The 26,353-nt window shown below is 43.7% G+C and overlaps 1 protein-coding gene across 3 annotated transcripts in view; it reads right to left on the bottom strand.

Moving 5' to 3' along the window:
* PLEKHM3 (pleckstrin homology domain containing M3) overlaps positions 1-26,353 on the bottom strand; it is a 197,988-nt gene that overhangs the window by 134,066 nt on the left and 37,569 nt on the right. For all 3 annotated transcript variants that reach the window (XM_061148886.1, XM_061148887.1, XM_061148888.1), the window contains exon 3: positions 15,462-16,397. In XM_061148886.1, coding sequence (XP_061004869.1) covers positions 15,462-16,397 — 936 coding nt within the window. The remainder of the gene's footprint in view (positions 1-15,461; positions 16,398-26,353) is intronic.

Raw genomic sequence — 26,353 nt, 5'->3', positions numbered from 1 at the left:
ATGGATGATAAACTTCATTTTTTTCAAGGTTTCCCATCCACTTTTACATCATAAGACAGAACGTCCTCCCTCATATTTTCTGGGGGGAAAAAAATTGCAGTGATAGATAATATTTAGCACTTTGAGTGCAACTGACATTTTATAACATTTGAATTGTACATAGTCAAGACAGCTTAATCTTCCCTCAAGTTATGATGTCAAAGCTGCTGACCTGCAAGATGGTGACAGGCTAGCTCGAGGCTGTAAGATAAATCAGCCACAGGGCTGTAAACAGAAGACTGAGCTCTTGTGCTCCTAATTTATTACTTATCCTACTGAGTCTGGATCCTTCCCAGCCCCCAGATCACGTGTGTCTATTATTTTGTCTGGTCTCTAGAAGTCTGGGGGTTGAGAAGAACATCTTTACTGGGAAAGGAAGAAAGAGACCAAGGCTTTCAAACTAGGTCTATCCTCTGTGTCAGAGGTATGGGCCTGGTGATTTAAGGAGGAAGTGGTTTTTAGCAAAGCTTTTGGTTCAGCCACACGTGATTTATTTACATTACTGAAAAAATATGGGCAAGACACAAACCCTCGGTACAGACCTGGTTAGAATGACTATAGTTAATAATATTGTACTGTATACTTGAAAGTTGCTAAAAGAGTAGATGGTAAAAGTTCTCACCACCAAAAATAAGTAACTATGTGAGGTGATGGACATGTTAACCAATCTTATTGTGACAATCATTTCACGTTACACACATATATTAAATCATCATCTCGTATACCTTCCCATTACACAATGTCAACTGTGAATTATGCCTCAATAAAGCTGGAAATAAAAGAATGTGATTTTCACTCTTTTGGAAGCTGATACAAGGCTACATGTCTTTGGTTTTGAAATCCTGGCTCCCGTATATAAAAGTGGTGTATAGCATAAACTGCATTTTCAGTTAAAGGTAATATATAAAATTAATTTTGTTGATCATCTTTATAATAGCCGTTTAAAAAGGAAACACTCTTTATTTTAAACCAAGATGTGAGAGCGGTACCTGGGTGAGACAGCAGGGATCACAAAGTCACTGGACGTGTCCATCACCCCCCCACCCTGAGCTGGGGCTCTGGGAGAGCTGTAGCCAGGCTGGGCAGCCCAAGACTGGCCAGTTTCTTATTTGCTTCTGAAGTTGCTTGGTCCCAGAGTGACCCAGGGAGACCCCACCAGAAATCTCCCCTACCCTGGCAGATGCAGTCAGTGCTGGAAGGCACCCACCAGTGGCGTACCAGAAATGAGGAAACAGGTTGAGCAGGCCAAGCCTTTCTCATTCTCTGAGGTGTATGCTCAGTCATGTCTGACTCTTTGAGACCCCATGGACTTAGCCCACCAGGCTCTTCTGACCATGGGGTTTCCCAGGCAAGAATACTGGAGCAGGTTGCCATTTACTACCCCAGAGTAACTTCCTGACTCAAGGGTCAAAACAGCGTCTCCTGCATCTCCCGCATCAGCAGGTGGACTCTTCACCACTGAGCCACCAGGGAAGCCCGCTCACTAAGAGGCAACCACAATAACACGCATCCTCTTTTCATCCAGGCCCCATTTTTGCGGTAGAAATGGCCCACTCAATATTCTGAGCTGTTACAGGATAATGAATTATCTGGTCTTTCTTCCTTGTTCCTGGCAGCGAGCTTCTAAAACCCTTGGAATTTCCTGAGTGACACAAGTATCTTTATTATTCATAAACCCCATGGATCACAACTGAGTTAATGCTAGTGAGGTAAGTCCTGGTGGGCCACTAAATAGCTTCAGGATGGGGTGAGGGGGTGGTTACCAGAAGGATCAACCACAGAGTTAGAGACCTGGGACTAGGAGTCAGTGTGACCTCGGGAAGGGAATGGGAACTAGAGATTGAGTTCAATCACAAAGTCAGTGATTCGATCACACATGCCTGTATAATGAAGCCCGCAAAAGAACTCTGGACACTGAAGCTCTTGGGGAACATCCTGGCTGATGAACACATTGGTGTGCTGAGAGGGTGATATGCTCTGATTCCATGGAGAGAGGGCAAGGAAACTCCTGTGTTTAGAGCCCTCTCAGACCTTGCTGTCTGAGTCTCTCCATTTGGCTGTTCCTGATTTTATCCTTCCTTAACAAAAGTGTAATCATAAGTACAGTCATTCCTTAGTTCCCATAGGGTTTCGGCTCCAGGATCCCACTATGGATAACAAAATCTGCAGATGCTCAAGTCCCTTAAATAACAGGATGTAGTATTTGCATGTCTTATTATAGTACATGATCTATACACAGCCTTCCATGTACTTTAAATTATCTCTAGATTACTTATAATCCCTAATGTAAATGCTTTGCAAATAGTTGCTGATACTTTCTGGATGTATTAGATTAGCATGATAGCAGAGGGAATTAAAAAGGTCCTGAGTCAGTCTGAGGGGTTGGTTGGAGAAGGTGTTCTTGAGAAAGGGATATCTAAGTAGTGGCCTGAAGAATGAGTTGGGGGTTAATGGTGAGGGTGGCAATATTCCAGGGAGAGGCAACCACACATGGGAAGGCTCTCGGGCAAGCGCGAAGGAAGTGGTACACATAAGAAACAGGGTGAAGGCAGGGTGGCTGGAACCCAGGGAAGGGGAGAGCGACAAGAGGGCAAGAGGTGATGGTCAGGAGGTGGGCAGGGGCCGTATCACAAGGGAGTAGCTGTAAAGATGCCAGTCTTCACGTCAAAGGAAGTGAGAAGCGACTGAAAAATGGTGTAGAAAGGTCTACCAGGGTCAGTCTAAATTTTAATAAGATCACATTCACTGCAGTTAAGATAAGATTTGGAAAGGTTAGAAGGGAAGCAGGGAAGAATTTCTTGGTGGTCCAGGGAATTTTGTGCTTTCACTGCTGAAGGCCCAGATTTGATCCCTGGTTGGGGAACTAAGATCCCGCAAGTCACACCTTGTGGCCAAAAAAAAAAAAAAAAAAGAATGAAAGCAGAAAACCTGGTTAGGAAGCCACTGTAGTCATCTACGGGAAAAATGACCAGGCTAGGAGAAAAGACAGTGAGGTAAAAGCCATTCTCAAAATTCCAACACTAAATATGCCAAGTATAAAATGAAAACATAACATTAGAGTGTCTCAAAGGGAAAAAAAAGCCAAAATGTGGGTCAAAGACTTGAGCTAATCACTTCCTTCATTTGTAGTAACCACAGGGTAGAACCCTAACGGAACATCATTATAGTTTCCAGGATATAATGAGGATTTGAAAATCTACAGATGATCAGCAGATTGATATCTCAGAGGTATCAATGGTCATAGGCAGAAGAAACAATTAAAGGAAACATACCTATATAACCTAAAGAAAGCTGAAATATGGCTCAATCCATTCACTAAGAACATTCTGCAGGCTAGGTTGGTGGTTTCTCAAACTTTGCATGTGTGTAAACCAACTGGAAAGTTTGTGAAATCTCTAGGCCTGATCGGAGAGATCCTGACTCCAGCAGGTCTTAGGCAAGAATCCAGCCAGGGCACCCCATATCACGCTCATGATTTGGATGCAAATGGTGCTCCAACCACAGTTTGAGAGGTGCTGGGGTCCTGCCCTCAAAAAAGTGAGACATAAGTCACAGGCCCATGAGTCCAAGAGTGGAGGTGGGTGGAGTCAAGCAGGAAGAATGGTCCAATTTACCCGCAGGTTAAGAATGGGGTTTGGGGAGAGTGGTCATGAAAGGCTTGGAAATAAGTCTCTAGGAGTATAAAGGACTGTTCACACCTAGAAGTCTTCAACAAAGCACAATACAAAACTGTACCCAGAACACTGGCTGTTACCCGTGATCTCAGGGCATATGGCTTTGTAGGCTTGCTCCACTTTTTATATGAAACATGTAAAGGAGTTTCATGTTCTTTGTTTTTAACTAACATAATTTAATGAAAATATTTTCTATATTAGAATGTTTCAAGGTATAAAGACCTGTTCATAGCCATATTATCTAGGGTCCTCAATTTTGGAGACTGTATTAGGCCCATGTCTGTTGAATGAATGGATGGAAATATTAATGCAAGAAATAAGTTGGCACTACTCTATTACCCAATTTCCTTATTCAGAGATATATGATAAAATGGCAAGTTTTTCAGTTAAGAATATTTCTGCTTTTAGGCAGTATAATGGAGTTTAGAAAACCTCTCTAGTAGCTCTTATTCTTAGGACTTCATGAAAAGCTTAGTTTTTCAAGGAACTTAGCTAGAAATTAAAAGAACCTACCCCAGTCTCTCCTAAAACCACACCTAGACCAATTTCCCTCCCAGTGAAAGGTCAGTAAATAGAAACTTTTAACTCAACATAGAGTCCAATAGTATATTAACACTTACTTTAGAAGTTTAGCCGGAAATGAACACACGATGAGAACAATGTTAACCATAAAGGAAGCTACAAAAAGGGACAAGAACTTTCCAGACCAAAGTATAGCAACAAAGACTAGGAGAAATGAACAGCTTTTTTTAAAAAAGATAGCACAGCTATGGTCTATGAAGTTCAGGAAGGTCTATCAAAAGATCCCTATCTTCTGAAATTCAAAATGATTTTATTCTTCTGAAACATATCAAAGACAACATGTGACTTCTATGATGAGAATACCAGGAATAAATCAAAAAAGCAAATTTATATCCTATAAAATCAAACGGCCTACTTATATAAAGTGATCAGATCTCTCTGAATTTTAGGATGTGAAATAGTTCAAAACCCAAATTATATAACATTCTTCTTCTTCCATAGTCACAGTACTATTTCAGTGTGTATTCACATTCTTAATATACATTTAGTTTTATTGAAAATGAATTTCCTGGACCTAGAAACTTAGACTGCGAAAGAGTAATTTATCCAATGACAGATATCAGAATAAAAAAAAAAAAGTCCCATCTCCTGCCTTCTTAGTCAAATGATATTTCTAATGGTTTAAATACTGTTACCCAAAGCAAAAAGGTATTGCTTATTAAATGAAGTTTAAATGGAGGACCACATTAATCTAATTTTCTCTAATCTTCTATAGACATTTCAAAGAACCACAGGAGGAGAGTGAAAAGGGACCATACAGAGCAAAACTGTCCCCTCTAAAGGAGCCCAGACAGATGGAAGTGTTGGAAAGATACTCAAAGACCTTCAGGTGCTAGAGTTACTTATTCAGTTGGCTTCCAGCTTTCAAGTTCTGTGAGGACACATAATGGGATTATCTTGTTCACTACGAATCAAGCACACTACATAAAATATAGTAGAAATTCAATAAATATTTGCAGAAGGGCTGAATTAATACACCTCTTCATCCTGCAGAGGAGAAACAGGTAACTCAGACAAGTTAGAAGACTGGCCTTGAGGTCAACGTTCCAGACCTTCTGGTCTCATTGGCCAGGACTTTTGCCACTCTACTCATTTTCACCCATGGCCTTCAAACCCTCTTCAATAAGGAAAATCCATTCTACTCTGGGCATTTCTGTTACTTTGACCCAATGGAACTACACAAAGTAAGCCTATTTTCTCTTCTAAATGGCAGCCTTCAAATAATGTGGAAACAAGACAGGTCCTCCCTATTCTAGGTGACATTTGCATGGCATGGTTTTTTAGTCCCTTCATTATCCTATCCAGTGTCAGTAGATGTGGCTGTTTGTCCTTCCAAAGCAGCATCCATAACTGAAATTTCCAGGTGCACTCCGGCCACAGTGAGGATACGTTCTCTTCTTTCTGGACCTGTTTTGTGGTTGCACTTTGTGTAGCCACAACAGCACAAATGCTGGCTTCCCCAGGGGCTCATCTGTATGACCACATGAGCTGCTATTAGATTAAGTTTCTCCTCTTTCCATCTTTGCAGCTGATTCTCTGAACATAAGTATAGGACTATCTACCGATCCCTACTAAATCTCATCTGTATGACCACATGAGCTGCTATTAGATCTAGTTTCTCCTCCTTCCATTTTCACAGCTGACTTTCTGAATATAGGTATAGGATTATCTATTTATCACTACTAAATCTCACCTCATTTGGTCCATTCCCCTAGCATGTTTCAGAATCTTGATTGTCACTGATCACATTAGTTGTCCAACCTAGTTTAGAGATAACTGCAAATTTGGTATGTAGGCCTATGATATCTTTATCCAGGTAATTATTGTCCTATGTAGACAAATAATAAAACTAGATAATTCTTACATATAGACAGCATATTAAAAGGCAGAGACATTACTTTGCTGACAAAGGTCCATAGAGTCAAAGCTATGGTTTTTTCAGTAGTGATGTATGGATGTGAGAGTTGGGCCATAAAGAAGGCTGAGTACCAAAGAACTGATGCTTTTGAACTGTGGTGTTGGAGAAGACTCTTGAGAGTCCCTTGGACTGCAAGGAGATCAAACCAGTCCATCCTAAAAGGAAATCAACCCTGAATATTCATTGGAAGGACTGCTGCTGAAGCTGAAGCTCCAATACTTTGGCCACCTGATGAGAAGAGCTGACTCATTAGAAAAGACCCCGATGCTGGGAAAGGTTGAAGGCAGGAGGAGAAGGGGACAACAGAGGATGAGATGGTTGAATGGCATCACTGACTCAGTGGACATGAGTTTGAGCAAGCTCTGGGAGATGGTGAAGGACAGGGAAGCCTGGCGTGCTGCAGTCCATGGGGTTGAAAAGAGTCAGACACGACTGAGTGACTGAACAACAAAATTCTTATATAGCATTTACTATGTGCCAGGTTTTGTGGGAGATCTGGGTTGGATCCCTGGGTTAGGAAGATCCCCTGGAGGAGGGCATGGTAACCCACTCCAGTATTCTTGCCTGGAGAATCCCCATGGACAGAGGAGCCTGGCAGGCTACAGTCCATGGGGGTCACAAAGAGTCAGACACAACTGAGCGACTAATCATAGCATATATCATGTGCAAGGCACTATTTCAAGCCCTTTTAACCCATTTTATTCTTACTACAAATTTATGGAATAGATGTGATTATTTTCTCACATCTGAAATTTTAAAATGAAGGTACAGAGAGGTTAACTAATTTACCCAGAGTCACAGAGTGAGGAGCAGATCTAGGAACTTAGCCAGTCTGATTCCAGGGTCCTAGCTCTTAATTACTAAAGTATGCTGCTTCTCACTTTTTTCATGTATCTTTACTGACAACATTCTAGGCTGAAAGGAATTTGTTAGTCAATAATCCTTGGGTAAAGCTGTCAATCATTCACCATTCACAAAACAACATTATTAAAATCTCTGATAACCTAAGTTTCTCCGTCTTGAAGGTTTTTTACTAAATGCTTTTCTGAACACTAAGCATGGATCTGACCTAACTGTCTAGTAATCCCTCACTTTCCTTTGTGCATCCTCAACCAGACTATAATGTCCTGGGGGTCTAGGCCACATCTATGCTTCTCTGGTATCTCCTATCTATCGCACCTACTAGATAATGAGCACATAATAGAAATTCAGGTTTTATCTTTGATAGATGGTAAGGAGATGGCAACCCACTCCAGTATTCTTGCCTAGAGAATCCTGTGGACAGAGGAGCCTGGTGGGCTGCTGTCCATGGGGTCGCACGGAGTCGGACATGACTGAAGCGACTTAGCATGCATGCATGCATTGGAGAAGGAAATGGCAACCCACTCCAGTATTCTTGCCTGGAGAATCCCGGGGACAGAGGAGCCTGATGGGCTGCTGTCTATGGGTCACACAAAGTCGGACACGACTGAAGCGACTTAGCAGCAGCAAAAGCTGAGATGATGGTCCCCTGAGATTAATTCTCCAGGAAGCAGATGGACAAAGTTTAAAACAGAGTGAGGAAAGACACTCCTTTAGCACTTTAGCTTTCAAGTTCTCTACAACAGGGTTCTCTGACATGAACACAGCCATGACGTACAGGTCTCCAAACCACTGGCTTGACCCCTTTGTCTCCCAGTCGCGTCCAGCCTCCATACACTTCAGGAGGGACAGAAGTTCTAGATATTTGAAGAGCACACTCCTACTCCCATATCCCAAGGTACACGGAAGAGCATGTGTGTGGCATACATGAAAGTTTTAGTCGCTCCACCGTGTCTGACTCTTTGGGACTGTAGCCCGCCAGGCTCCTCTGTCCATGGGATTTCTCAGGCAAGGATACTGAAGTAGGTAGCCATTTCCTTCTCCAGGGGATCCTGTCGATCCAGGGATCGAACCCGAATCTCCTATACTGCAGGCAGACTCTTTACTGTCTGAGCCACCAGGAAAGCCCCTACATACAGGAGGGGTTTCATAAATGCATGTTGAAATAAATCCTCCACTGGAACTCCACTTATGGATTTTACTATCAGAACCCCTCCATGGTGCTAATCAAGGTTGGGCAAATAAAACTTAGCCCTCTAGCACACACACAAAATGAACTAGAGATTTCTTCTCTGGGAGACAGCAATCAAATACACTCAAAAACAAAATAACTTAGACAATACAAAGTTCGACCTCATGGACTATACAATCCTTGGAATTCTCTAGGCCAGAATACTGGAGTGGGTAGCCTTTCCCTTCTCCAGGGGATCTTCCCAACCCAGGGATCGAACCCAGGTCTCCTGCATTGCAGGTGGATTCTTTACCAGCTGAGGGAAGCCCAATACAAAGTGAGATGGTAACAGTGGACTAAATAGTTCTCATTACTCCAAGCTATTTATGTTTTGAGGGGCACAGTAGTCTTCCTTAATTGTTTCTTTCTCTTCCAATTGGCTACCTGCCTATTCCTTAAGTCAAATAAATCTTCACTGTATTACCATTCCAAATAAGTGGGAGACAAATTTGAAAATAGTAGTAAAGAGAGGAATTGGAGCTATCAAGGAAAGTCAATTTCTTTTTATTTCTGTCTCTCATTTCCTTAGGAGGTCTAGCACTTTGGATACTACAGATCCCCTAATTTTTCACATGGGAATCAAAACAGATTTTTGACCATACTGGAATTTGTTTTTTTAAGAACGTAAGTAATAAGTTGTATAACTTTCCTATTTGGCACTTTAAAATACTGTACAGAACTTATTTTACCTAGACTCATGCATAATCAGCTCCCAAATTCAATTTCTCTTTTTCTTAGAATTGCCATTCTGCATGATTTACTCTGAGGCCAATAAGTAACTAACTGTGCCCAAGTCAGAAATATTGCTTACTTCCAGACTGGCAGCTATTTAATGAATAATTAACCACTCCATACTTTCTATCAGGGATGCTTGTATTACCAGGGTAAAGGTATCTTTTATGTCCAAACGATGCCATAAAACAGGCCTTTGCCAGAAAGACGCCCTCATTTATCACATGAAATGCCATGGGGTATTAACAAGGTCGATACTGTTTGTTTAATATATTTTGCTTTCATAGGGGCTTGAAATGATTTGTTTTTGCAGCTGTAACAGAGTTAAATTTGGGATTTAGCTTCAGCTTAGCTAGCTGAGCATATATAACCAGGGGCTATTAATTATCTGCCTAGAGGCCTTTGGTCATCTTCCCACCATTTACAGCAATCTTAGGGTGCTGAATTACACCACAAGCAGCCATGTTCTATCCTAAAATAATCAATCCTGGCTTCTCAGGAACTGAGGGGAGATTAAATAATTCAAATTTTTATTTCTTATTCTACAACACCGCCCCCACCTACACACATAAACGTGCACAGATTCTTAAAGTTGAAAGATTAGCTTCAGACATCCGTTCCCACACACGAGAAACTAAAAAACAACAAACAACAAAAACCCCCACTTTTCTGAGCTTAAAGCACCAATAATCAGCCCTCTTCCCCTTTTCTCTCTTCTCACACTGCTGTTCTGCCCTAAATGGACCAAAGGGAGAGGAGGAAGTTTGCTCGAAGATAAACTTGTCAAAAGCCTGTACTACAATTCTAATTCCTCACTACCTGTTTGTGAATGTCAGCTGGGAGCAACTGCTCAAAAGCTTTGGGGTAAGGGGAGTGGAAAGCAAAGGGGAGAGAAGGGGAAAGAAGGGGTGGGGCAAAGAGAAACTGGAGTGCAATTCAAACAAAAATGAAATCACACACACACACACACACACACACACACTCAGACACACAAAAAGAGGGGGGAAAAGGCTCCCCCCACCTCAGGTCCTAACAACATACTTCTTTATCAGAGGTTCATTGTCAATCAATTAGCCGAGGCAGCAGGGGTCTGTGAGGTGGGGGCGCCGGGGGAAACAATGGGCGGCCCTGTTGTATTACTGTTTAATCACTTTTGCTAAATAAATAGAGCAGCCCCGAGGTGCTGTCATGTCAAGGGAATTTATAACAAAAAAAAAAAAAAAACTTCATTTTTCATTGGTCATTCCTTTTTTCCCTTCAGGACAAGAGAGGGTTATTACTGTAGCCTTAAGTTCCATCTTTGTGTTTCTTGCCTTTGATTTCCACTCGGACCCTGCCACTTTCTGGCACTAATTTGTCAGGCTGAACAAAGAGAGGATTTGTACCTCCTCTAAGGTCTCAATTAGGAATGGCTTCTGCTGTATTATGTGCCATTCAGAGAGGACACAATGCCGGTAATTACAGGAATTTGCACTAAATGGCTGAAGAATTCACAGCAAAACTCCCCCACCCCTTGGGCTTACCCCTCCCAAGGGCTGGCGGGGGGGCGGGGGGGGGGGGCGGTGGTAGAAAAAAGGAAAGCAAAAAGCTCTTAATGCCAGAGAGATGTAATCACCAACAGCAGTCCTAAGAGGTTAAACAGCAGCCCAAGGAGTAAAACCATAAAAACTGACAGTGTGAAATGGTGGAGGGGACCCCCTCAGCTCACTGTTTTTCTTGCTGTCTCTTCTGTTAACATTTTCAATTTTGGTTCACAATCAAGAACACTGCCCCACAGTGGGCCATCCGATTTCACCTCCAAATTACAAAGCAGTAAGACACTTCCAGACGTGAGCATTGCCATCTCTTGCCACATCTCTAAACAAGGCTCTGGGCTCTTTCATCAGAACACTCAACTGCTATGCTTCTTGACTGTTGGGAAATTACAGGAAAAATATCTGTATATATTACTGCCAGGAAACCAACTATCTGTTGAGGGGAAATAGGTATGTACACATTTTCTAATTCCTGAAGAAAACTGTGCTACTGCTTTATAATCAAATTTATACAGCATTTTGTGAATGACCTCATTTAGAACCACTTACAGGTACATACCCCATAAATATTTTAATAAGCTGCACAATCATTTGTCTTAGCCTTAATATTTTAACACTACAGATGCCCTATTGCCAAACATAATTTTGAATCCCAACCAGTGACTTCATTAAAGAAGCATTCCTTACTTTCTGCTAAAGTGCTTCTGTAAAGTTGTACTAAAGCACTAGCAAATTAATTGTTCCTAAATACCACTTTCCTCGTGTGCTCCTTTGCCCAGGAACCTTCTGGGACTTCAGGGTCAAACATGAAGTTCAACCTTATCAAACTGCCCTTTTTTGTCAGTCAGAAAAGACACAATGTTTGCAGTTTCATAGACTTCCACTTGGTACCACCTCTGACAGTTCCCGAATCTGACCTGTGGGCCTGGCTTCCCCAGCTCTGCTCACAGTTGCCATTTGGCATTGGTGATGAATCTGGTTAATGTCGGTTTCCCTAGGAGACTGCAAGTTCCCTGAGGGCAGGGACCATGTCTGCTTCCTCGCAGCACTGACTCCTCCAGGTACATCTGAGGTTCAGGCATGTGGTCAGAAACTCAGCTCACAATAAATGGTAGAATGAATGGAAGAATTTAATTTTCAAAGGCACGTTCTCAGAAAGAAGGAAGAGTATGTGTAAAGGCCTTGGAGCCATGAATGAGCAAGACTAGGTTACAGAAAAGCAGGAAGACCACTGTAGCTGGGTTTCCTAGCATCCATGGAGCTGGAGAGGGAGCCATGTAACAAACCACACATAATCAAACACAACTATAAAAAGTTCAAGCGCATGTTAAGAAATAAACAGTTATGTGCAAGCATGTATTTTCAAAACCGTAACCTCAGGCATTTGGGGATGGTCAGGGTCCATTTTCTCTGCTGGGGCTCTTTAAGTTTCTAAAAAGGATATAGAAAATTCTTCACCTACAGAAAGTATTCAGTGAAATGAGGCCAACTGCACCATTTTGTAGATTTAAAAGCCAACATCTGTGGCTCACCCGAATAGCAACCGAATGACATCATGATAAAGACCTGCTCAGTGTAATCTTCCACTGTTAAAGTTTATTCATCAGGAATATTTAAAGGGGGACGGACTAAGTGGACATAAGTACTTGTAGTCTAAAGAGGCCCACTTAAACAGTGAAATGCTGTGAATTAGCTTCTCACCCAAAATGATAGAGAAAGCCAAGATTCAACTAAAAACAGTTTATTGGACTTTTTGACAGCTTGGAAGGTAAACATGCTATATGCAACCAGCTCTCTCACTGAATGCATGTTTTTATGAAGATGAAAAGCTAGGCGACACAAGGACTAAATGCACAAACACCTGGTTTAGATTAACTGTGTTTGTGAGAAACATAGGTCAATTTTTCAAGTTCCATCTGCTATAATAATCTTTGATATAAAGAAGAGCCTCCTAAGTAACTTAAAAAAACATTCAGGTTTGCCTACCAAGTTTGGGCCTTTTTCTTTTGAGACTCTGCCCCCTACAGGAGATGGAGTATGCCTATCTGAGATAGGAAACCAGTATTCTGGGCCCAGGTATTTAGGGAAAATGCAAAGCCACCCATAACCCATGTGTACCACACAGCACCTGAGCGTAGCTGTTTCTGATGGAAGAGGGGACATGAAGTGAAATTAAACATTTTACTTGAGAATCAGCCACACTGTACTGACTTCTCCCCTCGCCAAATGAGAAACCTACTTGTGCCCCGTTAGCACTCCAAACCAAAAGCAAGAAGGTAAAAGCCGAGCAGGCAAAGGACGCTTAGGCTACCTTACCCTGTCTCCGGGGGTCCCTGTTACCACCATCCACAGCCTATTCTCCAGACCGCCAATCAGTGGGCATGATTCACACAGCAAAGGGTGGCATCCTAAAACATGGACCCTAAAGCAGATGCTCTGGGGCTTTCCAGGTGGCGCTAGTGGTAAAGAACCCGCCTGCCACAGCAGGACACATAAGAGGCTCCATCCCTGGGTTGGGGAGATCCCCTGGAGGAGGGCACGGCAACCCACTCCAGTATTCTTGCCTGGAGAATCCCATGGACAGAGGAGCCTGGCGGGCTACAGTCCATATGGTCGCAAAGAATTAGACATGACTAAAGCAGCCTAGCAGGCACACACGAAGAAGCTGCTCCAGGTCCTATCCCAGCCCATTACATCATCCTTTTCCTACTCTTTTCCACTTAGCTTCCTTCTCCCTGTCTCTTCCACTCACCTTTCTATGTCTTTCTCCTGTTCTCCTTTCTCCAACTGCCAGATATGGTATACCTGCCCAATGGTACCCTCTGCCTATACTTCTCCTTCCTCTGGGTATCAGAGATGCTACTCAGATAGCACTGGGTGTATGCAGGGCACACTCCATCAGGAAGCAAACTTAGGACAGGAAGGCGGAGTAGACGGCCACAAAGGGATCATTTTGTGTAACACCTGAGGCTTGTCTTCCCTCTTTTACTAGGAAGTTCCCGATTCATGCTCCGGTCTCCACCTTGAAAATGAAGCTGAGCTGTTCTTCCCAACTCCAATAACACAGCAGATTTGTTGCCCTCCTCAGCAGTCTGAAGCCACAGGCGTGTACCACAATTCCAGCGTATCCACAGAGCAAGCACTCATAAATTATTATCGACTGGCTGAACTCTGAAATATAATATATGCACTAGTATATGAAGACACTGCAATGTCAATAATTTCTAAAAACTGTGCTAAAACCAGCATCTCCTTATCTCAAAAACCTTTTCCGAAAGTAGCTGGCTGACTTAATACAAGGTCACACAAGCTTGCAGACGTGTGCACCTCACCTAGTCTGGCTTCTTTATTGGCTCGGAGTTGCTGGTCTCTCCTAGCCCACCCTGCAAGTGTCTGCTCCCAAGCTACTGAGGCCCCCCAGACAAAGCATGGGTGATTCACTTAATCCCCGCTTTGAGTAAATTATTTTTCAATAGAAGAGGCGACCATCATAACTAAGCTAAATTCAAAGGTTCACTGTGCCATCACTTTTCTGAATGCAGGAAGAGGCATGAAATTGAAAATCTGCTCTTGACTGGTGGCGGGTCTCTTGTTCATTTTTAAACAATGTACTTAAATCTGATACACCTGAATTGAAATTTTCCAAATCAGGCTTCCAGGTAAAGCTAACTCCGTAGTAAATTTCTTGTGACAAATTGCATGGGGTTTAGTCAAAGGGAAAGGCTTGCCAGGTGGCACAGTTGGTAAAGAACCCGCCTGCTAATGCAGGAAACACAAGAGACATGGGTTTGATCCTGGGTTGGTAAGATCCTCTGGAGTAGGAAATGGCAACCCACTCTAGTATTCTTGCCCTGAAAACCCCAAGAACAGAGGAGCCTGGTGGGCTACGGTCCACGGGGTCGCAAAGAGTCAGACACGACTGAGCATATAAGCACGCACAGTGAAAGGGGAATAATTTGATTTCACTCCTAGTAGACACACAGACCTGGTTTAGTGAGGGGTGTGTGCTTTCCTGTTTCCTGTTTGTGGGAAGGTGAGAGGAATGGTGAGTAGGGGAGAGAAGCAAAAATACGGATTTAAGGACTACCAGATGACTGGCCTTGGCCTGCACCTTAGTCTCACCCTCCACAGCAGTTCTGGCGGCCCCAGGAGTCCCGAGGACGAGGGCCTGGCCCACTGTGACTCAGAGGTCACCTGCTCATTCATCATCGCCCTGCACTTGGCCACCTCCAGGGTCTCTATCAAGGCTGACTTTCTGGAGTCTACCTTAACAGAATCTGACAAGGTCATGATCAATGACAGTTACTGACTATGGATGTTTTCCTTACCTAAAGAATGCCAGCAGTCAGCTTTGGGCATGGATGTCTCTAAGGAGACATCCTACATTCCCAGTGACCTTGATTTAAGAAGGCAGAGGAAATGGAATCACAGCAGGCCCAGGAAGTCTACACTCTAGCCTGCTTATGCTGCAGCCGAGTCATTTTGATTCAGTGGGTAGATCATAGCTGCTTCTACTTACTTCATCAGCATGGCATGAAGACGGAGAGGTGGTTTAACCCAGCAAACTCCTTAAAGGAGGGGCTTTCCTGGTGGCTCAGACGGTAAAGAATCTGTCTGCAACATGGGAGAGCCAGGTTTGATCCCTGGTCGGGAAGATTCCCTGGAGAAGGGAATGGCTACCCATTCCAGTATTCTAGCCTGAGAAATCCCATGGACAGAGGAGCCTGGAGGGCTACAGTCCATGGGGTCACAAAGAGTTGGACATGACTGAGTGAGATGCAAGAAGTATTGGGGACTGGCTTCTCAAAGGGATTTTTCAAGTGAATTCCACTTGTGGGATTCAGAATTTTGTGCTTTAATGAGTTTTAGGCTGAAATGTTGTTTCATACCTGCACATTTGAAACTTTGAGCGGTGAGCCCTCGTTCCAGAGACAAAGTCGTCAGGATGCTAAGGAAGCTAGTGGTCACTGACTGGCGTTTGTTCTTCCTGAGTTCGTGCCCTCCCATCTGATCCCTGGGTTTGGTCCTCAGCGTGACCTGCAGGTTCTGTTCTGAACTCCTTGCTGCGTTGGCAGCTGTTTTCAGGGCCTCCATCCACTCCTGAGCCCTCTGCCGCGTCTCAGCACGGAGGCGGAGGATGTCTTGGGGGAAGATGACTTGAAAGCAAGAGTCACAGTCATCCAGGTGGTCCAGTTGGACAGCCAGACACACGTCCACATTGTAGCTCAGCAGGGGGTCCTCGTCCAGCTTGCCCGGCGGAAAGGCCATCAGGCCGGTCCTGCTCAGCACAAACGTAAATGCCTTCCAGTTGTTCTGCATGGTCAGCCTGTACAGCGTCCCGGATTTGAGGATGTTTTGATACTGTTTGGGGCTATCCAGCACAGGGGATGGCATGAGCAGCTCGCGGGATTTCTTCTGTAAACAATGATTCTGTGGACAGTCGACGTGATGGCCAAGCCCCGGGGAGCCGGCCAGCTCTCCCGGCCGGCCCATGTAGGCTGGTGCAGCGGCGTGCACACCTTCCCAGAGCTTCTGCCCCCAGTCCAAAGCCTCCCACGGCGACTCGGCCTTTAGCTGCAGTTGAGTGTTGTCATACAGGACGGTGTCCACCAGCCTGGCCTCGAGGTTGCCCAGAACGGAGATGCTCTGGAAGTGGGACAGCTGGTACGTGGCGTAGAGGTTCTGATTCCCACTGCTGTCGAGGCTGTAGAAGTATAAGCTGTAGGGGGAGAGCTCAGCGTAACAGCTTTGCCAGTAACTGTCATGGTCTTTCCGAATCTCCAGGTAACCCTTCTTCAGGATGTTCGGGAACGCCGGCTTATGTTCTAGAAAGAAAGGGAAAAAAAAAAGAAAAGTAATGTATTAATCCATGAACATGAATGAACTGAATGAGATGACAAGGTGGGCGCCAGAAAACAAGCAGATCAGGGTCTAACCTGCTGGCTCCAACCAAACACAATATTAAACAGAGGTAGTAAAAATTCCAAGAGAGTGTCTAACCAACAAGATGTAATTGAGGGAAACCCTCACATCTGAAGAACTTAACTAGGGTGGAATTCTGACTGCAAAAGTAAGTACTGGGCAGCTGGGGGTTCGCTGTCAATGAGACAGGTAGAAGCCCACTCGGAAAACAGAAACATTGGAATGACTGGGGTTATGCTCTGTGGGCCCGTGAAACAACCACTTTTTGCCAGAATTTCTTGTTTTCTAGGTAACGCTCTTTTGTTGTTGGTTAGCCACTCAGTCATGTCCGACTCTTTGCGACCTCTATGGACTATAGCCCACCAGGCTCCCTCCTCTGTCCATGGGATTTCTATGGCAAGAATACTGGAGTGGGTTGCCATTTCCTTCTCCAGGGGATCCTCCTGACCCAGGGATCGAACCCTTGTCTCCTGCACTGGCAGGCAGATACTTTACCACTGAGCCACCAGGGAAGCCCAGTGTTCTACAGAGCACCAGATACGAGAGAAAGAATGCTCCTCCTGCCACCTGACCTAACTCCCTGCCAATACTCATCTTTCTTTAGGTTGGTAAAGACAGGAAGGGCCAGGGGAAAGAACAGAGCGTGATGTGTGCTGCTCACAAGCTCCTGTTTCCCAGACACACCCATCAGTCTTCAAGGCCAGGCCAGGGGACTTCTGGTTCATAACCAGCTCTCCAGACATGACTCAACTAGCTTACTTCTCAGGTGTCTGCTGGGATAGCCGTTCTCTCCCCTCTCTGAATCTGCTTGCACTATTCGCTTCACTTGCAATGCGCCTTCCGCCACTTCCACCAGCTACCGCACACTTACCCTTCACTCAAGGCTCCTCTCTTCTAGAAGGAGTCTGCCCTGACTCCCCCAGCCCCACGCCCTAGTCTGCCCACACACACCCCTGGGTCAGTAGCAGGGATCCTTACTATATTATTCTCTTCTAATGGGCTCTTCTCAGGCTGTATTATAATAACTTATTTAGATATCTGAACAAACAAAATAGATGCTGATGTTCTTAAAGAAGTGTGTCTTCCCTACTGGACTACAAGCTCCACGGAGGACAGGGGCGAGGTCCGTCCTAACATCCTTATATCACAGTACATAGTGCAACGTCTGGTACATACTGGGTACTTAGTAAAATCAGAATAGAAATAAAGCTTCTAGAACATAGAGCTTCTAGCATAATGCCCAGCATATAGTAGGTGTAACTCCCTTCCCTTTTCTTCCCCTCTTCCCCACAAGTTCATCTGGTCATGCCATCTTAAATTAATGATTAGCTGCCATAGATACAGATGTCATACTTTAATAAAAGGGGACTGTCACTTGGGAGATGTCCTGATACTTTCATCGGGCGTGAAAACGAGGTAGCTCTCCTCCCTAGTAAAGTTTTTCATTTCTGAGATGTTTCTCAACCTTTTTGCTGACACATCCGAGACAGTCATAAACTAATTGAGTCACTCCCTAAAGAAGACAAATCACATTCCCAAAGGGGTACGATTTCTGATCTTGGATGGAGAAAAAAAATAAAAAAGAGTAACACAGATCTAGATCTTAAAATAGCAAACCAAAAGAGAAAAGGAGAGAAATGCGGCAGAGAAAAGCTAATTTCACCTACTTTACATCTCTGGTCCTGACATTCATTAGTATTTCTGTGCTAATTCAAAAGCCATTAATTTCTTGCAACCTGCACTAATCCCTTTGTAGAGAGAGATAATGGAAGACTATTCTCAGGTTATCTATCTTTTCTGATAATGCAATAAGAGAGGCAGTGCTGTTAGACACACTGCTGTGGCCTCCTCCCTCTCATTTCCATCAGGCGCCTATTCAACCTTTTCCATAACAAGACCCATAACCACGCATCCCTCCATCCCCATCCCTCCTGAGACCCAACAGCTCAGCTACGCATTCCTGAGCAAAAGAAAAACCATCTCTCTTGCTTTCAGCTAGGAAATTTCCTCTCCTTTTCTCTCCTCCCGGAGAGCTTTTTACAACAGCTACCACAAATTAGAAGTTCTAACTTTAACTGGACCCAAACCAGAGGCACACCTCGCTCCTTTCTGATTGTACAAGCTAGAGGGGGTGTGTGTGTGTGTGCGCGCGCGCGCGCTCAGTCATTCAGTTGTGTCTGATTCTTTGCGACCTCATGAACTGTAGCCCTCCAGGCTCCTCTGTCCATGGGATTCTCCAGGTAAGAATACTGGAGCAGGCTGCCATTTTCTCCTCCAGGGGATTTTCCTGACCCAGGGATTGAACCCATGTCTCCTGCACTGGCAGGCGGGTTCTTTACCACTGAGACACCAGGAAGCCTTTATAAGCTAGGAGAACAGACGCCAGCTTGGGTGGACTGAATGGAAGTCCAGTAGGGAGTCTCAAAAGTTCCCCGACCTTCTTGCTGCAGAATAAGGTCAAGAATGCAGAGTGTTTCAATATTTTCTTCCTACCTCAGCTCAGCCCTCTCTAAATAGGTATGTTAAACTGAGAAAGAGAAGAGGGGGTTTAATCATAGGAAATGACCCATCCTTATAGACAGCAGTTTGAAGTGTAATTTCTTGAAAAAGAAGAGAACAGATGTGATCAGAAAACTATTCTCAGAGTGTATTCCTTTTTGGAGGGCCTGTTTACATCAAACCTTATCAGTATGTTGTGTGTGAAGTATGAATTATCATTGACTGTAGAGGGCTGTTTAATCTCTTTAATCTCTTTTTAATCTCTTGCTGTTACTTTCTACTGAATCTGAAGCTTATCTTGAATATTTTTGCTATTGACAAATCAGAAGTTATACACTTAAATCCAAGCTTTCATTAATTTACCATAGGTCAATTTTTATTTCTCCAGACCATATCATTTCATCATATACATTTTTCTAAAGTGTTCCATTTCACAAATGAACAATATTATCTCTGTCTTAACTAATATCATAAATGATTCAGGTAGAACCTCTGACAAAGATTATCACCATTTCCCCAATGAAAACAGAAAGGTGATCAAAATGAATCACTGCGTCTTTAAATTTCATACTGAAACTAGAAGAGAATAATTCTCTTGTGAAAAAGAGCAAGAAATAAGACAAAAACATAAACAAAAAGAACCTGAGAATTCTGCTTCCCCACTGCTTTCCACTGTGGCCAGTTATGAAGACCTGGCCCAGCTCCTCCTGAACAAAGATGCCTTTTCGCTCTCCTTGGCCCATACCACTCAGAGCAGTGGCTTAAGGACAAAAATTGCCACTGACTGAAGAGGAAAAGGGGATTTCCCCATCTTATGCACCTGATTCATTTCTGTACTGCCAACCCACCAAAGAGTTCCTCTTTTGCCATTATTTCCTCTCTCTGTTCTCCAAAAAAAAGTTTCCACTCTCACAGCCACCATCTTAATCAAGATCTTAAATGGGCTCCCATGGTGAGTCCTCCCCACCCACCATGTCCCACTCAGTTACCAGGGTAACCTTTCTGGGCCACTTATAACCGTTCTCATGCCTCCTCATCAGTCCAAAACCCTGCACAAGTTTCCTAGTCCTACATAATAAAGTTCAAACTCCTTAGGTTGACCTTACGTTTTCCTATGGACCCAACCCTCAGTCTGAAAAAATTACCAAGCTTCTACACTATTGGTGGGAATGCAAACTAGTACAGCCACTATTGAGAACAGTGTGGAGATTCCTTAAAAAACTGGGAATAGATCTGCCATACAACCCAGAAATCCCACTGCTGGGCATACACATCGAGGAAACCAGAACTGAACGAGACACATGTTTCCCAATGTTCACTGCAGCACTGTTAACAATAGCTAGGGCATGGAAGCAACCTAGATGTCCATCGGCAGACGAATGAATAAGAAAGTTGTGGTACATGTACAAAATGGAATGTTACTCAGCTATTAAAAAGAATGCATTTGAATCAGTTTTAATGAGGTAGATGAAACTGGAGCCTATTACACAGAGTGAAGTAAGTCAGAAAGAAAAACACCAGTACAGTATATTAATGCATATATATGGAATTTAGAAAGATGGTAACAACTACCCTATATGCGAGACAGCAAAAGACACAGATACGAAGAACAAACTTTTGGACTCTGTGGGAGAAGGTGAGGGTGGGATGATTTATGAAGCTAGCATTGAAACATGTATATTACCAGCTGTGAAATAGAGTCCAAGTTCGATGCATGAAACAGGGCACTCAAAGCTGGTGCACTGGGACAACTCAGAGGGATGGGAGGGGGGCTCTGGATGGCAACACCTGTACACCCGTGGCTGATTCATTTCGATGTATGGCAGAAACCACCACAATACTGTAAAGTAATTAGCCTCCAATTTAAATAAATAAATAAAATTTTAAAAATCACCGAGTTTCTGCTATTGTTTCTTCTCCAACTCATGCTTCGTGTGTGTGTTTGCTGGAATATTTGAAAGCAAATTGCAAACATTTCATCATTTCTAATGTCAATACTTCAGGCTATACCTCCAATCTAAAAGATAAGAGCTTTACAATATATATCATACCATTTTCATGCCCCAAACATTAAGGGTCTCCTGCATTGCAGGTAGATTCTTCACCAACTGAGCTATCAAGGAAGCCCATCCCAACATCAGGGTCTTTTCTAATGAGAATTCTTTGCATCAGGTGGCCAAAGTATGGGAGCTTCAGTCTCAGTCTCAGTGCCCCCAATGAATATTCAGGGTTGATTTCCTTTAAGACTGATTGGTATGATCTCCTTGTGGTCCAAGAGACTCTCAAGAGTCTTCTCCAACACCATAGTTCAAAAGCATCAATTCTTTGGAGCAAAGCTTTCTTTATGGTCCAACTCTCACATCCATACATGACTACTGGAAAAATCATAGCTTTGATTATACATAACTTTGTGGCAAAGTAATGTCTCTGCTTTTTAATATGCTGTCTAGGTTGGTCATAGATTTTCTTCCAAGGAGCAAGCGTCTTTTAATTTCACGGCTGCAGCACCATCTGCAGTGATTTTGGAGCCCAAGAAAATAAAAGTCTATCACTGTTTCCACTGTTTCCCCATTTATTTGCCATGAAGTGATGGGACCAGATGCCATGATCTTCGTTTTTTGAATGCTAAGCTTTAAACCAGCTTTTTCACTCTCCTCTTTCACTTTCATCAAGAGGCTCTTTAGTTCTTCTTCACTTTCTGCCATAAAGGTGGTGTCATCTGCATATCTGAGGTTATTGATATTTCTTCCAGTAATCTTGATTCCAGCTTGTGCTTCATCCAGGCTGGCATTTCGCATGATGTACTCTGCATATAAGTTAAATAAGCAGGGTGACAATATACAGCCTTGACATACTCGTTTCCAGTTTTGAACCAGTCCATTGTTCCATGTCTGGTTCTAACTCTTGCTTCTTGACCTGCATACAGGTTTCTCAGGAGGCAGGTAAGGTGGTCTGGTATTCTCATCTCTTTAAGAATTTTCCACAGCCTATTTGAGATCCATACAGTTGTGATAGGTCTTTTAAGTCTCTTTAAATCTGCAACAATTCCCTCTTTCTCCTTTGTCATGGCATATACTTTGGACTTCTCTAGTGGCTCAGATGGAGAAGGAAATGGCAACCCACTCCAGTGTTCTTGCCTGGGAAATCCCATGGACAGAAGAGCCTGGCAGGCTACAGTCCCTGGGGTCACAAGAGTCAGACACGACTTAGCAACTGAACAGCAACAATTTATTGAAGAAATTAGTTCCTTTGTCCTGTAGAATTTTGCATGGCCTGGATTTGGCTGAATGTATCCTCAGGGTATTGTTCAAATGTTCCTGTTTCCTAGGCTTACTGTCAACTGCTATATAGATCTCAAGCTCTTCTTTTTTGTGAGAATATGCCACAGGTGGCTATCCTGCTTGTAGGGATGTGGAGATCGATTAGGAGGGTCAAAGGACGTTAGCCTGATCCCTCTGCTATGAATTTCTCCAGGGGCCTTCCACCCACTCCAGCCACTCTCCTCTACCACCCACACTCCAGCCAGGGGACTTGCTGTGACTTTTACTACTGGTCCCTCCCAACCGTGGATTCTCTCTCACTGTTCCCCCCAGCTGAGATTTCCTCGAATCTCTTCTTGTCCATGTTTTCCTCTTATGTAAGAGCTAGCATAAAATCTCACCTCTTCCCGAGGCCTTTCCTCATCCCCTCCAGTTGAACACAGCTGTCCTCCCCTGAAGCCACAAGGCTCTATGGCTATCCACCTTGGTGACTCATATTTCAGATACTATTTCACACTCATCAAATATGTATTAAATTATATAATAAAATATTCCAAGAAAATCAATAAGAAATGTAAAAAAAAGGTTTCTGCCTCCACATCCCAGAACTCACAATCCTTCTGCCCAGACTGTAGAGTGTAATAAGAAATGTAAAAAAAAGGTTTCTGCCTCCACATCCCAGCACTCACAATCCTTCTGCCCAGACTGTAGAGTGTCTGAGACTAAGCTTTTAGACATTATATATATATATATATGTAATAATAATATAAACAATAGCAAGACTTATTCACAGATATTACCATATGTAATTAAACAAAATGTGCTTCCATTTTGGTCACCTTATGCAATTTTGTTTTTAAAAAACCACCATTTTTTTTTTAAATGCATGTCCCAGATTACAGTTAATGAAACACTTAGGTAAACATTTAGTTTACCAAGAAAGTCTGAATGGCCTGAGTCAAGACAAGGAATGAAGTCCTAGGAATAGGACTCCCAAAGATCAGGCAATAGTTCAGAATGAAAGACAAAGAGCAATGTTTTAATGTTTTCAAAGAACTCAAAAGCCTATGTGCTGACAATATTCCCAACCAAAATTATCTAGGCAAATTAAAGGGAACATTTACGTTCGTATAACAAGACGAATAAATGTGAAAACAGGGCCCCACCCTCACATCCTAATAAGTATCCTGCAAAGCCCCCTCCTAATTCTATAACTTCTGGGGCCATAAGTTTAACATATGAATTTGGAGGGATGCAAATATTCAGACCAGAGCGCTGGTCAAACATAAATTCATGTTGTTTAACTTCTTTTATGGCTTTAATCCTGGCAATTCATTCTTTTATTCATTTCGTGGATCTCAAACATAATCTCAGAACAATTTTTCCACACCTTTTTTAGTCCTTCAAACTCCAAATTCTACCATCTCTTTCTATGTGCACCAGAGGTAGGGCCTTTATATATATTTTACTTGGCTTCACTTCAACATTACACTAACCAATGTACTCTACAAGTGTAAGAGAGCACATTGGTTAAGACCACAGGTGCTTAAGCCAGCTGGCCGAAGTTTATACTATAATTCTGTCCTAACTGTCTGGGTAACCCTGGACAAATGCCTTAACCCAAGTTTCAGTTTTATCATCTTTAAAATGGGGCTATAATAGCACCTGGGCTTCCCAGGTGGTGCTAGTGGTGAAGAATCTGCCTGCTAAAGAATCCCCCTGCAGGAGACATAAGAGATGTTAAGAGATGTGGGTGCGATCCCTGAGTCAGGAGCATCCCCTGGAAGAGGGCATGGCAACCCACTCCCAATACCCTTTCCTGGAGAATCCCAAGGTGGGCTGGGATGGGCTATAATGCCTGGTGGGCTACAATCCATAGGGTTGCAAAGAGCCGGACATGACTGAAGCGACTTAGCACGCATGCATGATAGTACCTACCTCATTGTATTATGATGAAGAAGAGATCAGTAACTCTCAGAATGATGCCTGACACATCTTAAGAATTCAATTGATCTGTTTCCTAGTTCAACTTCTGGTCTCAAAGGAAGACCAGGAAAAGCTAGACCTTCCACCTGCACTCTGAAGGTGGAATCTCCCTCTTCTTCAGACTCTTCCTCTATTACATCTGAAAATTACCCCTCTACGATCTCTTCTCCTCTTGCCTCCTAATATCCCAAAGTGTACTGTGTCTATTCCAAAGTACTCACTTGCACCTGCCTCTCCGACGCCCCAATCTGTCTCCTTCCTCCAGATTCTAGATGCTTCCAGTGTCTCTGCTTTCTGTCCGGCACAGTCTGGCCTCTGACTACCGCTCTGACCTCCCCTCACACCATCTCACATTTCTCCTCTGACTCCAGCCAAAAGCCTCTTGTGTTTTCTGAACAAGCTGAGTGCTTTCTGGCCTCGAGGACTCTGGAGCTGCTGTGTCCTCTCCCCGGCACATCTCCCCCCAGCTCCACTGACGTCTTCATCTCCTCAGCTTTTCAGCTCAAAGATGCCATCCTCAGTGAGGCCACCGCCCCTCAGCACCTCAGCTAAAGGGCCCCTCTCAGTCTCTTATCTTACAACCTTCTTTTATTTCTTTCAAAGAACTGCTGCTCCTTGAAGACAGGGACCTGGATGTCCCTCTCACCCCCACATTAGCGGCACTGGCTCCACAAGCACTTGTTGGATGCACGCACAAAGGCCTCTGCTGGGATCTGTGGGAACACCAAGTGAGTCAGACAGATCCTGTCAAGAGTTCACAGCCCAAGGACAGCCATTCCTTCTCTTTTCACAAAAGAGGAAAGTCACTTTCTTTTATGGAGCCAGTGCTGGGGAAAGTCACTTTCTCTTTTCACTTTCACTTCTCACAAAAGAGAAAAGTCCCACTTTCTCTTTTGCCACGGTCATCCTAATTTGAGTCTCATCACTTCACATCATGATGACTGGCAGAGTTTTCTCATTTCCACCCCATCGACCAATCCTTCCATACTCTTAGGGCCTGAGGGGACCCAGCAAATAGCATCTCTCTTCTTCAACCAAGTTGCAAACCAACTGAGATTGATAGAGGGTAGTCAGACTCATAGCAATCTGAACATGAGCCAGCTGGAGGTTACAGGTTAGGGGTGTAGCCAGGAACAAAACCCCAGAATTACACAGACTTACCTGTGAGTCACCAGCAACACTGGATCACTGGATCCAGTGAATCACTAGATCACTCAACATAGACCTTCCCTCCCAGGGGGCAGCCCACATAGGGCTGATGGGTGGCAAACTACATTGAGAGGAGCGGGCCAGAATCAGTGTTTCCTGCAGAGGCTGAGTGACACATGCCTGCTTCCTCTCCTAAAGCTGCCTGGAAGTTATTTCTCCCCGGGAGTGCAGTGTGCAAAGACAGGGAGAGAGGACAAGAGTGGCATGCAGGACCTTAGTTCCCCCACCAAGGATCAAACCCATGTCCCCTGCAGAGGAAGCTCAGAGTCTCAACCACTGGATCACCAGGGAAGTCCATATCCTTTCAATCTTGACTCTCAAGAAATTTTCAAGTGCTTCTTGCCTAATATACCATGCTAATTCTCTCTGTCTGGCTTTGAAGGTCCTCCATAAACTCGTAGTCCATTATGAGTCCTGTTCTGGCTTAGCCTCTGACCACCCCCGACGCAGGCTGTGTTCATCTCCACCTCCGCTCCGCTATGTGCTCAACCCTCAACGCTCAGCTGGAACATCCTTTCCTCAATGAAGACTTCTCTGACATGCTAGATCAATCAAGTCTCTTTGCTTTCCAAGTCTATTTGTTTCATATTCTAGTATCTGACCGTGTTTAAGCCAGAAACTAGGGAGAAGTTAACTAGTATTTGGGTCTTTGTTCTCATTAGAGTCACAGGAGGGAAATAAATTTAACAGGATGCGCGTCAATTATGACACTGCCACAAATGCCCACAGCAAAGAACATGAAGAGAATGATCTATAGGAATCAAAGACGGGCTGGGTCCTGGACATTTTATATACGGTACATAGTGCTGGCCACTGCAGTGCTCACGGATGGTCATTAACAAACTTATTCTGGGAGAAATGAACTAAGCTCAAGTGGTATCTCTTCCATGAGCTACTTCGGAGGT

This window comes from Dama dama, chromosome 8 (genome assembly GCF_033118175.1).
Source record: "Dama dama isolate Ldn47 chromosome 8, ASM3311817v1, whole genome shotgun sequence".
In the NCBI taxonomy this organism is placed as follows: Eukaryota; Metazoa; Chordata; class Mammalia; order Artiodactyla; family Cervidae; genus Dama; species Dama dama.
The sequence above is the reverse complement of the archived record's forward strand: the minus strand, read 5'-3'. Positions and strand labels throughout refer to the sequence as shown.